The sequence below is a fragment of the Pelophylax lessonae genome, assembly GCF_965119305.1.
Source record: "Pelophylax lessonae genome assembly, chromosome: 11".
Lineage (NCBI taxonomy): Eukaryota > Metazoa > Chordata > Amphibia > Anura > Ranidae > Pelophylax > Pelophylax lessonae.
Window position 1 is genome coordinate 175,734,493 of NC_138778.1, and position 14,029 is coordinate 175,748,521.

Sequence of the window (14,029 nt, forward strand, 5' to 3'; positions counted from 1 at the left end):
AGTTGTATAAAAAAAAACACGTTCTCCAAGCCTCGGTTCACACTAGGGCGACCTGTGAGGCTACCTGGTTGCCTCACAGGTCGCCTCCCATAGGGAAGCTGCGGACCCGTTCTAATAGGAGCGACACAAGTCGCTCCGACCTAGAAAAAGGGTCCGGAGCTTCTTTGGGACGACCGCCATAGACTTCAATGTTACGAAGTCCGTGGCGGCCGCTCCGAGGTCGCGGCGCGCTGCTCGCACCGCGACCTCGGAGGTCGCCACCCGAAGTCGGATCGCGTGCATGTGAACGGGGGCTTATAGTCGTCTCTGTACAATGGGACAGGGAACATAGTATAGTCAAGTGTCACCTAGAGCAGTTCCCGTTTCGAATAAGGAGGGCCACATTTTCAAACTGCCATTCAGGGACACCACCACCAAACTGGCTTGTATGGTCTGGTGGCACTGAAACTGGTGTAGTAGTGATCAGAAACACTGTTACTGGCTTGCACTTGTCTGGTGACTGTGACTGATGTTGTAGTTATCTGAAATACTGTTGCTGGTTTACACTGGTCTGATCACACTGGGACTGGTGTGGCAATGACCACAACTGAATTGTATGGTCTGGTGGCACTGCAAATGGTGTAGTAGTGATCTGAAACACTGTTGCTGGCTTACACTGGTCTGGCAGCGATCAGGAACACGGTTGATGTCATACACTGGAACTGGTGTGGCGGAAATCAGGAACACTGTTGAGGGCTTACAATGGTCTGGCGATACTGAGATATGGGTTGCATTGATCAGGAAAACGGTTGCTGGCTGCACTGGTCTGCTGTGGCAGTGATAACGAACACTGTTTCTTGCCACACAGGTCTGGCAACACTGGTGTGGTGGTAATTGGGGACACTGACTGCTCGCACTAAAATTGTGACGCTGGGACTGGTATGGTGGTGACACTGTGACTGACTACATTGTTCTGGTGACAGTGTACTGCTGTGGCGGGGATCCGAGACAATAGCTGGCTGTGCTGACATACAGTGATCTGAGAGCAGTCAAGGCCAGTGCTACCACTAGGCAGCTGCCTAGGGTGCACTGCCATCTAGGGCCAAGCCACGGGGTGCTGGGGTGGGCTATACCCCCCTCCAGGCCAGAGTTTCCATTGCTGCTGTGCCTGGTCACTGAGTCCCTTCCCCTCATCTCCGCACTCACAGCTAGGACAAGGGGAGAGCAGCCTGGAGCAGTGAAGTCTGCAAATGAGAAAACACAGGACAGAGCCGGGAGGTGCAGGCTGTGCTCTCCTCTCCTGTCAGCGGAGTGATCCTCCATAAGAACATGACACAGGATCGCTCTTACAATGGCATGTTCATGGTTTGATCCATTTATTGGCTCTCTGTGGGGATGGATCATTGGAGGAAATAGGGGATGGGGTAACCAAACTTTGTACAGCCTGATCCACGAGTGATCCCGGTAATCTGCTGTATGGAGGATCTTTCCACCGACAGGAGTGAGAGCACACCAAACCTACAAATTTACCTGGTTTTTCACCTGTAAGTTCAGGGGGAGGAGGTGCTTACAGGCCAGGGGAGCTGTACACAATGAAAGAAGGGGGCGAGGGGTAACAATCATCTGTGCCGAGATGAGAGGATTGTGCAGGAGGGGGGATGGCGGCTATTTTTGCTGGGAAGGGTAACGGGGATGATGGAGGGGTTTTGTATTTGTGCTAGGGAAAGGAATGCGCATATATGCTATAAAAGTAGGAGAGAGATTTTTTTTGGGGGGGGGGGGAGGTTGTGCTAAAAAAAAAGGGGGGGGGGATTTGGCTAAGGTGGGAGGACCTTATGCAGGGAAAGGGTAATTTGGAGGGATTTTAGCTAGAGGAGGGATTTGGGGGAATTAGCCCTAGGTGGAGGAATTGAAGAAGAAAGGAAGAGCATTGGTGGGGAATCTGTGATAGGGGAGGGGATAAGGGGAGATTTGTGTTAGGAGGGGGGAGAATTTGTGTTAGGAGAGGGGATAAGGGGAGAATTTGTGTTAGGAGGGGATTTGGGGAAGGGGATTTGTGCTAGGAGAGAGATTGGGGGGGGGGGTGCTAGGAGCAGTGCTGTATCTTGGCCTAGGCCAACAAGGCCCAGGCCTAGGGCGGCACTTTGCAGAGGGGGCAGCAAAAAGCTGCAGCCTGCACGGAAAAAAAAACAGCCTCCTCCCGGCACGAAAAGGGTCACCGCCGGCTTGCGCTACACTTTTTGTATAGTGCCAGTCTTATGTGGTGAATTGGGCCGGGAGACAAATCAGTCTGGTGCCCCCATAAAGCGGTCACACTGCTACCTACCAGTATGATAATACCTGCCAGTCAGGACATTTTGACAGACCACAGGCCGCCGACCACACTTAATACAACTGGCCCGACGGGCCGCCAATGCTAAGAAGTGTGGCACTGCAGCCAAATGCTCCGCCTACTCTCCTCTGCCCCCAGGCACTGATGGGCACTCATATGCTGCACTGATGGGTGCTAATAGGCTGTCCTTATGAGCACTAATATGCTGCTCTAATGGCCACTGATGAGGCGGCAATGGTGGGTACTGATAAACTGCACTGATGGGCACTAATGAGGCTGCACTGATAAGGCAGCACTGATATGCTGCACTGATATGCCGCACTGATGGGCAATGATGAGGCTGAACTTATGGGAACTGATGAGGCTGTACTGATAGATTATGTTCGTGGTCTGTGGTTTACAGATGACAGGGCGGGTCATAAACAGGAAGGGGTGTGGCCTTTATAGGAAGGGGTGGGTCATATTTAAATTAGGGGGTGCACAAGTTTAGTCAGGCCTAGGGCAGCACAAAACCTAAATACGCCACTGGCTAGGAGTGAGGATTTGTGTTAGGAGGGGAGATTGGGGAGAATTTATGCTAGGAGAGGGTATTGGGGGGCCATTTGTGCTAGGATGGGGGATGGAATTTGGGCAGGGGGAAGCCAGGAATAGTTCTGTGCTGGGAAGGGTAATGAGTAGGGGATTGTGCTAGGATGACGGATTTAGGAGGGCTTGTGCTAGGATTTGGGATTGGGAGATTTATGCTAAGAGGGGGGATTTGGGGTAGAGGATTTGTGCTAGGGTGGAAAATTTTGGGGGATAGAAGATGTGCTAGGAGGGGTGAAGTATAACTACAGGTGAAGTTTTATATTTGGGGGGGCAAATAGTCTAGCACCGACCCTGGGAGCAGCCAATCATTGCATCTGATCACTAAGCCACAGCAGTGCAATATCAACATAGTGACAATGCACAGCTATGGTGACAGTGTGTAAAAGGGATCACGAGCAGTGCAGTATCACTATGATAACATTGTTCTGCTGTGAATAGAGACACAGGCTGGATGCACTGGCATACTGTGTCATCGGTGCAGCGGCCAGGGTTTCTAATCAGCAGACAGAGCAGTACAATGTCACCATAGTGACACTGTACTGATCGAAGAGGGGTGACCTTTTTTATTTTTAAAAGCACCCTGAGTATTTACTAGAGCCCAGTTCACTGTAGTAAGCACCCAGTTTCCTCTCGCTCGCTGTGAAAGGAAATGGCTCAAAGAATGCATCATGCAACCTTTGTTTAGGAGTGTGATCGCTGTGATCGATCACAATGATCACATGGTACAGGGCCGATTTCATTAGCCCTGTACCCCAATCAGTGATCCAGTGTGTCTGAAGGACACATGGATCACAGCACGGGCCACTGTGTACCCTAGAGGGCATGCATGGACAGCGGGTGCTATAGGCTCTGCTGCATCAAGAAAGCTTCTGCCCGACCCTTCATGTGCAATAGCTGGACAGGAACTCGTTAAAAAAAATAAAAAAATAAAAAACACAGACAAATCAATTATCCCTAAAGTTTTATTTTTTTTTCCAGGGTAATTAACAGAAAACTCTTCCCCTCCCCATCCCCCTTTTTGTACAAAACAAAAATAATGAGAACGCACTTCATTATCTTTAAACTGTCTACACTAAACCAATGAATCTGTTACAAAACACATTTTTTTTTTTCGTTTTCAATTTAACCTACAAAAAACATTTTTTTTCCGTGTTTTTAAATATCGTCAATATAGGAAAAAAAAAAAAAAAAAGGTTTATTTTTTTTTTTTATTGTAACGTAGCTCACATCCTATTTATTTTTTTTTCCATAGTGCTAAAAATGCACTAAAAGTGTCGCATCTCACCGTGCCTACATCGGACACAGAAAGAATCTACATTTCCCTCAAAAAGAGAAAAACTATTTTAAAGGAAAAAAAATACAAAAGTAACTCGGGGCTTTTTTTTCGGTTTCTTAAAACGGACGCAAGAAAAAAAAAAAAAAAAAATTGATGTACATACTAAAACGAGTGGCTAAAATACAACTTTGATACATGTAACAAAAAAAAAAACAAAACACAAAAAAAACCTCTCCTTCTCAACCACTGGGCCAACTGAGAATAACCGGAGCAAATACAAAAGCGGACTGCTTCCCCGAGCAACCACAGTTTAGAAACATGAAGGTAAGTTGCTTTGGGCAACAGCTGGTTTTCTCGCCAATGTTTTTAAGAGATGACAAACTTTTTTTTTTCCCGTTATCTGCGATCTGATGTGAATCTGTTGTTCGTTACCCCCAGTCCCATTGTAAGACCTCCTTCATGGAAGCAGAAGGGAGGGGGCTGTGTTGCCCATAGCAACAAGATTCTCGTTTCTAATTTGCGAACAGTACACAAAATAAAATAAAAATGCTGCCGAGTTGCTATGGCAACTCACCGATTTTACGCTTAAAGCGCAACTGAAGTCCTGCGCTCTTGTTTTCTTCTTCATTCTGCACTGCCAGCTGTTATAATTTAGAGCCTTCGTTCACTTGGAATGCCTTAAAGTGTATTTCCGATTTTGCAGACAAATTAGAAAAATGTCTACTTTCCAAAACAAAACTACAAATTTGCTGTTTCCCTTTGCTTTTTTCTGAAAAACTCAAACAATTTTTCCTCAGCTATAGAATAATAAAGAGGGGGCTGGGGTGTTAATGTTTACCATAATGAACCCATTGTGTACTGTGCTGGCAGATCTCATTGTCAGTTGTAAACTACATTTGACCACTGTTCTACTAAAAGGGTTAAAGGCCTGAATTCTGCATTGGATGTTAAGGGGAAACTCAGTCTGCCTCAATGTTGTCAATCCACTTGCGATCTTCCCAAAAGGCTTTGAACAACTAGAAACGGGAAGAATTATTTTTTTTTAAATAATATTTTTAGGTATGCTGTGTAAATGGTAAACATATAGGGGGTTTTTACAAAATTTGACTGCAAAAGTGGAACTACACTTTAAATTATTTTTGCTGCTTTCTGCCCTCCTGGTCCAGTTATGCTGAAATAGAGGAGCACTATGCAGTAAAAATACTGCTTCTTACTTTCATGTTGCAGTGCTTTATGCAGGCAGAGCTGAGTAACAGCCACACCCCTCAGGACAAATATCCTCTGAGGAAGAGAGGGGGCGTGTCTGATCAGGTCTGTTAGATTAGAGATGGCACTGGGCAGGGTTGTCAAACCCTTGCACCACCTGAACTTTATAGTGATATATTTACAAAATGCATAACTGATTTAGCAGGGTAGTGGAGCAAAGACTATATATAAATCGAGGTTGCTAGTACGAGGTCTAGCTGGCTGAAGGTCTTTTTTAGAAATTTCAATTAGGCTTTAAGACCCAAAGTGCTTTTGTCACCTGTACAATAGACGAACTAGAAGCCATTCTGTGACCTGGTCCAAAATCAAAAAGTTCACCTTTCCAGAAAAAAAAAAAAGCCTAAGCAGTCAATGGGCCCGAGTAGACATTAAACTGCAGCCATGCCTGTAGACCATTTTGAGCCACCTGGAAAGCCTGGCTGAAAAAGTCCCAGCTAGCGATCACTACGTCCTGTTTGGTTGCTAGGATGTCAAGAACGTTGGGCGCTCACTCCCGGCATTACAGGAGCAAAAACCAACAAGGTAGGACATAGGGATTGCTAACTCTGAGTTTTTCAGCCAGGCACCAGGGGGTCCAACTAGCCTACTGGTACGACAATTAATTTAAGAAACATTATATGAAGCTGCACAGACTGAGGATCTTTCACTGCATAAGTTATTTTCTGAAAAAGTTGAACTTAGCCTTTAAAATGAAGCTGAGAGGGCCCACAATGTGCCTAGGCTAACAACATTACCATAGGTGTGTGCAGCCTATTGCATCAGGATGTGCATCCTAAAGCTCAAGTACGGGCGTGTCTACATATATATGGTGCCGGCAGGGAGATCAATCTCCCTGCTGGCACAATGAAAGAGAAGTGCATAAACAAGTCTCTTATGATAGAGCCGGTAAGATGGAGATCATTCCCATCTTCCTGCTGCCACACAGAGCGACAATGCCGTTGTGCATGGGGTGATTAGGGTGTGCTCAGGCACATCCAGAACACCCTGTACATTACTCAAGTGTAGACACCTTTCCAGCAAACTGGCCAAACACATGACAATTAGCATTTAATTTTAACCACTTTTGATCACTGGGATCTGCTTTAAGCGATCAAAAGTAAAAAAACGACAGAAAATAAGAAATCTTCTTTGACTGACCGCCAGAAATTGGTCCATTGTCAAGTCAAAACTAAGCAGAGATGGAAACCAACTATTAGGTTTTTCCAATGCTTTTGCAATTTTGACCAAAAAAATGTAATCCAAAGTTCTATCGCTCAATCGAATTGCCATGTGCATGACCAGTTTTAATCTTCAAATCAATCCCTGGTCCCCTGTGGTGCTCCTCCCTTGGCTTAAACTGAGCACATGGCCACCTCAACTTCTCTCCAGGTTGAGAATAAACCCAACGTTCAGTTAAATGTCAGGGCCTCTACTGCCCACTGAAGCTCTGGTATTTGAATTTAGTAATGGCGGTGGGGGTTAATTTTGGGCAGCCCATGGATGGTGCAAAATTCTTTCCTGCTACCCGCGGTTGCAAAGAAGTTTGCATGATCCATTCATCAACAGACATGGCTAACAGGGGAATCCCTCCTGCCGAGCAATTGTCTGCTCCCTCTGGGAGAAGAGAGTGATTATTGCTAGCGGCTATAGTAACCGCTAGCGATAATCACAAGTGAATCTGGCAGGCTGGCTATACCCAAACTCATTGATCGATCGATCAACTTGGTACATTCAGCCTGCTGACATGCGGTTCAAATCTCGGCCCATTCCTGCTGAACTGGCTGAGATTTGAACTGTCTATGGCTGGCCCTAATGTGGAGAGAAGTTGAGACCCTATGTGCAGCCTGGGCACCAAGGGGCTCCACAGGAACCCAAGCATTGCTATGAAGATTAATGCAGGAACTCACTTTTTACCACTGTTGTTACCTTAGGCAGGTCAGCTTCAATCGATGGCTGCCTCAAACATTCTTCTCTCTTATGCAACAGGTTGACATAACTCAAAACTCTATGACATCCGTGATTGCAGACAAGCGGAGCAGATCCGGTCTTAAGTCTCATGATTTAAAGTTCTGGACAGAACCTTGTGTTGCCCCAATCAGCCAATGTGTCCATCCTTTTTATATTGATAACCAGTGATAAGGACACCCCTTTTAGACAATTTCAGCCCAAATGATTCAAAATCCTTGCTGCACCCTCGGTTCTGAACCAAAAGGTGCCAATAGTAGCAGAAAGGACAGGATTGGAAAGGAGGGCCCAGTACAGCAAGTCTGAATGGACAGCAAATACAAAAAACAGAAGGGAAAAATAGTATGGCGAAGCAGTTTGGGTACGACAGGGGCCCTTCTCAAATCGAGGTGCAATTTGCCCTAAATTAGTTTTATACATAGCAGAAAAAGAAATTGAGAAAAATGACGAATGAGTAGGTTTGGTACACTTACAAGTTCATATGGCAGTTCTGGTCTTAAGCAAAACGTTCCTAGATGGAGAAGGACACAGTACTACACAGGCAAAGTGCAAAACTGGTTCATGCAAGAGGGGGCATATGGGGAAGTAGTAAAATTGAAGGTCGACTTAAAGCCCAAACAAAAGTCTCATAGTTCTCTAGGTTACGATTCGTGACTTGCTAGGAAATGCCTTAAAATACTTCACACTGCAGTGCTTTATCCTGGCAGAGCTGAGTAACAGCCACACCCCCTCCGACTTGTTTTGCAGAGAGAGGAGGGGGTGTGTCTAACTAGTTCTGCTTATGAGTGCATCTCTGGTGCCTTCCGGACTACAAGCACCCTGCACAACTGCTGTAATAAGAAAATGGAAGAAAGACCACTAAAATTGATGTTGCTAGCACAATGTCTGATTACACGACTTCATCTGGGCTTTAAGCAGAGCTGGAGAAAAATAAAATGCATGGGGTGGTAGGAAAAAATGAAAAGAAAGAGAAGAAACCTCATGAAAGAAAAGCTGTTGCCCATGACCACCAATCAGCATCTCTCTTAACATCACAAGTTAGAAAATAAAAGAGCAACTGCTTAGTTGCTATGGAAACTTGTTCTTCTTTCAGACACATAATTTACAGGGATTTTAAGGAGGGTTGCACAAAATTAAAGTCAGTCAGGGAAGGAAAAACTGAAAAGGGCATCAACTTCCTTCCAAGGTAGAAAAGTAGGAGAGGCTCAAGGTTCACGGTGCCACAACTGTGATACAGATTTTTTTTTTTTTTACATGGAGGCCAATCATGCTCCAAGATACCCTTTCAGACCGCAACAGCCCTGAAACGATCTAAAGTGTACCAGTCGCTGACACACTTGAGGAGGCCGTTTTGTGTAAGACTCAGTATAAAGCAGCTTATTGGATCACTGAGTACTGATGACATCACTGGTTGCATCCAAATTGTTGATTAGGTGATATTCCTCTCTCCTAGATGGCAAACAGGCTGCGCTCTGATCAAAATTGGGTTAGTAGAAAAAAAAATGGCTGCTTCCAGTGTAGCGGAGACAGGTACACTTTAAACACATCAGTCCCGCTCAATCGCTTCTTAAAAAAAAATGTCAGTTTCCCCTCAGTTGGAGTCGGAGTCTGAAGAATCTCCTGAGGACGAAGACGAGGAACTGGAACCAGATTCATTGTCATCATCCTCCTCTTCATCATCATCCTCCTCTTCATCTTCATTCTGTTGTGAAGAAACACAATGGTTAGTATGACATACTTTTCAGATACCTTTGGAAAATTAAGTTTGACCCCATCAGCTCACCTCCTCTCCATCCTCACTGTCTTCTGTACTGCTAGACTCAGAAGAGTCTCCTGAGGAGTCCTTATCCTCCTCATCATCATCGTCGTCGTCATCATCATCGTCATCGTCGTCATCATCATCGTCGTCATCATCGTCGTCGTCCTCCTGAAATGAAGGTGGTATGTCAGTCATACCAAACAGTCTCCAGGGAAAGACTCTTAAATCAAATCCATGGCCTGCCAAGGTAAAGGTGCTCAACCAGTTGCGACAACCCCCCAGGTGCTCATGAGACTTTGCCTTACTATGTAACAATCTATGAACCTATGTAATAAAACTGGGACAACCAAGTGGGGTGACTCACTATTGTGCAGAGAAGGGCACAACCTTTCCTTCACCCCCATAAAGATCTGTTCAGCTGGTGGGAGTGAAGAATACAACTGGTACTTTGGAGTATGAAGGAGCATGTGACTTGCCATGTGATTGGGCTAGGCCAGTGATGGCAAACCTTGGCACCCCAGATGTTTTCGAACTAAATTTCCCATGATGCTAATGCACTCTGCAGTGATGTTGAGCATCATGGGAAATGTAGTTCCAAAACATCTGGGGTGCCAAGGTCATCACTGGGCTAGGCCAATCACCAGTGCTGTCACAGGGGGAGAGTCTAGAGCATAGAGCAGGGATCCTCAAACGACGGCCCTCTAGCTGTTGCAGAACTACACGTCCCATGAGGCATTGTAAAACTCTGACATTCACAGACATGACTAGGCATGATGGGAATTTTAGTTCCTGAACAACTGGAGGGCCATAGTTTGAAGACCCCTGGTCTAGAGTTTTGTGTAAACTATGACTTGAATGGCTCATAGCTTACACAAGGTGGCTTCTCCTCTTTCCAGCAGCTGAACATGGCAGCAAGGAAGGAAATAGAAGTTGAGAATGTGCTGCTGGGCATAGGTAAATGTGCCGATTTGCCATGCTCGTTCACTTTACTGGGGGCAACCAGAAATTGTGCTGAAGGGAAGGGAGTCAGCCTTGGGTAGAATTCAAGCCCTATTAGGTGCGGAAGGAGAGAGCCAAAATGTCTCACGGAGTTTAGGGCTTCAAGGGCTAGCTCACATGAGAACCTTTTAGTACAGGGTTTCCTTTTACTAGAGTTAAAAAAACTCACTAAGCAGATTACCTAGTGAGGAAGTTAAAGGTAAGAACCTGGTCCTCTCAGACATGCAGTGATCCTCTTACAGTGGCTTGAAAAAGTATTCATACCCCTTGACATTTTCCACATTTTGTCATGTTACAACCAAAAATGTAAATGTATTTAATTGGGATTTTATGTGATAGACCAACAAAAAGTGGCACATAATTGTGAAGTGGAAGGAAAATGATAAAATAGTTTTCAAAATGTTTTACAAATAAATATCTGAAAAGTGTGGCGTGCATTTGTATTCATCCCCCTTTACTCTGATACCCCTAACTAAAATCTAGTGAAACCAATTGCCTTCAGAAGTCACCTAATTAGTAAATAGAGTCCACCTGTGTGTAATTTAATCTCGTTATAAATACAGCTGTTCTGTGAAACCCTCAGAGGTTTGTTAGGGAACCTTAGTGAACAAACAGAATCATGAAGGCCAAGGAAGATGGAACACCAGACAGGTCAGGGATAAAGTTGTGGAGAAGTTTAAAGTAGGGTTAGGTAATAAAAAAATATCCCAAGCTTTGAACAACTCACAGAGCAATGTTCAATCCATCATCCGAAAATGGCACAACTGCAAACCTACCAAGACATGGCTGTCCTAAACTGACGGGCTGGGCAAGGAGAGCATTAATCAGAGAAGCAGCCATGAGGCCCATGGTAACTCTGGAGGAGCTGCAGAGATTCACAGCTCAGGTGGGAGAATTTGTCCACAGGACAACTATTAGTCATGCACTCCACAAATCTGGCCTCTATGGAAGAGTGGCAAGAAGAAAGCCATTGTTGAAAGAAAGTCATAAGAAGTCCAGTTTGCGAGAAGCCATGTGGAGGACACAGCAAACATGTGGAAGAAGGTGCTCTGGTCAGATGAGACCAAAATTTAACTTTTTGGCCTAAAAGCAAAACGCTATGTGTGGCGGAAAACTAACACTGCATATCACCCTGAACACACCATCCCCAACATGAAACATGGTGGTGGCAGCATCATGTTGTGGGGATGCTTTTCTTCAGCAGGGACAGGGAAGCTGGTCAGAGTCGATGGGAAGATGGATGGAGCCAAATACAGGGCAATCTTAGAAGAAAACCTGGTAGAGTCTGCAAAAGATTTGAGACTGGGGCAAAGGTTCCCCTTCTAGCAGGACAACGGCCCTAAACATACAGCCAGAGCTACATTGATCAAACATTGGGTTAGATAAAAGCGCATATTCATGTGTTAGAATGGTCCAGTCAAAGTCAAGACCTAAATCCAATTGAAAACCCGTGCCAAGACCTGAAAATTGCTGTTCACAGACGCTCGCCTTCCAATCTGACAAAGCTTGAGCTTTTTTGCAAAGAAGAATGGGCAAAAATTTCACTCTAGATGTGCAAAGCTGGTAGAGACATCCCCAAAAGACCTGCAGCTGTAATTGCAAGGAAAGGTGCTTCTACAAAGTATTGATCATTTTCCTTCCACTTCACAATTATGTGCCACTATGTGTTGGTCTATCACATAAAATCCCAATAAAATCCATTTATATTTTTTAGTTGTAACATGACAATATGTGGAATGTTTCAAGGAGTATGAATACTTTTTCAAGGCACTGTATGTTACGAGGTTACAAGAATGCTTGTGTAAGAAACTCCCTATGTCCTTATTCTATCTTGTGCAGAGTTGACCTTTAAAAAGGATCTCTGGCCAAAACATTCATGCAGAATTTTGGAATGGATGGGGAAGAATTAGAACCCGGTTAGGTTTTTATTACTATTTGGGTCCCCTGTTGTCCTTCTGACCATTTTTGTTCTGCTGACCATTGTCACTGGGACAGAAAGTGATGGGAGGTTGCCGTCACAAAAAATGGTGAAAGGGGACATCTTCCAATAGGGACACCTGTTCTGGCAATAATTGTGTCAAAGGAGATTTCCTCCTACTTCCTGTTATGTCTTAGGGACAAGAAGTGAAAAGAAGTCCTTTTCAGTGGCGGCTGGTGCTCAAAATTTTTGGGGGGGCGCAAAAAGAAAAATGTAATAGGTATTGCTTCGCGGCAAAAAACGCGGTAAAAAATGCGTGACTGAGGTCACACAAGTGTGAAAGGGGCCTTCAGTAATAAAGGAACAGAGCCTGGAATAAGAATTCAGTCACCCCTTGAAATAATCCACATTTTGTCATGTTATTTACAACCAAAAACTTAAATTTATTTTATGTGATAGACCGGCACAACATTGTGAAGTGGAAGGAAAATGACAATGCAGATCTCTAGAGGAGGTCAGTGATTAGAGGGGTAAGTGATGGGTATAATTTGCCAAACATATAAATAGATAGAAGAGAACTATATTGTGCCTATCTATTTATATGTTCGGCAAATTATCCCCATCACTTATCTAATCACACAGACCCTTCTACAGATAGAAGAGAACTATATTGTGCCTATCTGTAGAAGGGTCTGTGTGATTAGATAATCTGCAGACCATAAATCTAGATGGGACAGAGCAATGTTCTGCAGATCTGTAGAGGGGATATTCTGCCAAAAATATAAATGGAAGATTATATTCTGAAGATCTCTAGAGGAGTAATTTGATGGGTAATCAGCAGAACAGAGATATAGATTGGTCTGAGCAATGTTCTGCAGATTTAAAAAAATGGGTCAGTTATGGTATAGGCTGCAGAACATATATGTTAGGTGGGACAGAGCAATGCTCATGCAGACAGAGAGAGACAGACACAGAGAGAGACAGAGAGAGAAATAGGAAACCTGGTGTGAGTGACATATCTCACTATGCTCAGGGGACATCACATAAACTCTATACTGTACAATCGTCACAAACTCTATACTGTACAATCGTCACAAACTCTATACTGTACAATCGTTACAAACTCTATACTGTACAATAGTGTGTTAAAGGGACTGGTAGCCCCTGCACATCCAAAGTAGACAAGTCACACCACTGCCTGCCTCATGTCCAGTGCCAAGTGACAGATCTTCCCAGGCAGACCCTTCCCAAACTATCAAAAGCCACCAGCAGCTGTGAGACATCCCTAACATGTAAGGAGTGGCTCAACTCTATAATAAAGTAAAAAAAAAAAAAAAAAAAAAGAGACTGTCAGACTGCAGGCATGATACAAGAGACTGTAGGCATGATACAGGAGACTGTCAGACTGCAGGCATGATACAGGAGACTGTCAGACTGCGGGCATGATACAGGAGACTGTCAGACTGCGGGCATGATACAGGAGACTGTCAGACTGCGGGCATGATACAGGAGACTGTCAGACTGCGGGCATGATACAGGAGACTGTCAGACTGCGGGCATGATACAGGAGACTGTCAGACTGCAGGCATGATACAGGAGACTGTCAGACTGCAGGCATGATACAAGAGACTGTAGGCATGATACAGGAGACTGTCAGACTGCAGGCATGATACAGGAGACCGTCAGACTGCGGGCATTGATACAAGAGACTGTCAGACTGCGGGCATGGATACAAGAGACTGTCAGACTGCGGGCATGGATACAAGAGACTGTCAGACTGCGGGCATGAATACAAGAGACTGTCAGACTGCGGGCATGGATACAAGAGACTGTCAGACTGCGGGCATGGATACAAGAGACTGTCAGACTGCGGGCATGGATACAAGAGACTGTCAGACTGCGGGCATGGATACAAGAGACTGTCAGACTGCGGACAGGGGTTGTTGGAGACAATGGACATGCTTCAGT

General features: G+C 44.9%; 1 protein-coding gene across 1 annotated transcript in view; it reads right to left on the reverse strand.

Annotated features, from left to right (window-relative positions):
• Nucleotides 1-7,836: 7,836 nt before the first annotated feature.
• The window catches only part of UBTF (upstream binding transcription factor), a 47,984-nt gene continuing 41,791 nt past the window's right edge, over nt 7,837-14,029 (reverse strand). Inside the window, exons 19-20 of the mRNA XM_082271880.1 lie at nt 9,169-9,312; nt 7,837-9,087 (exon numbers count right to left, since the gene is read on the reverse strand). Of these exons, the coding sequence (XP_082128006.1) occupies nt 8,977-9,087; nt 9,169-9,312 (255 nt within the window). The 3' untranslated portion in view covers nt 7,837-8,976. The remainder of the gene's footprint in view (nt 9,088-9,168; nt 9,313-14,029) is intronic.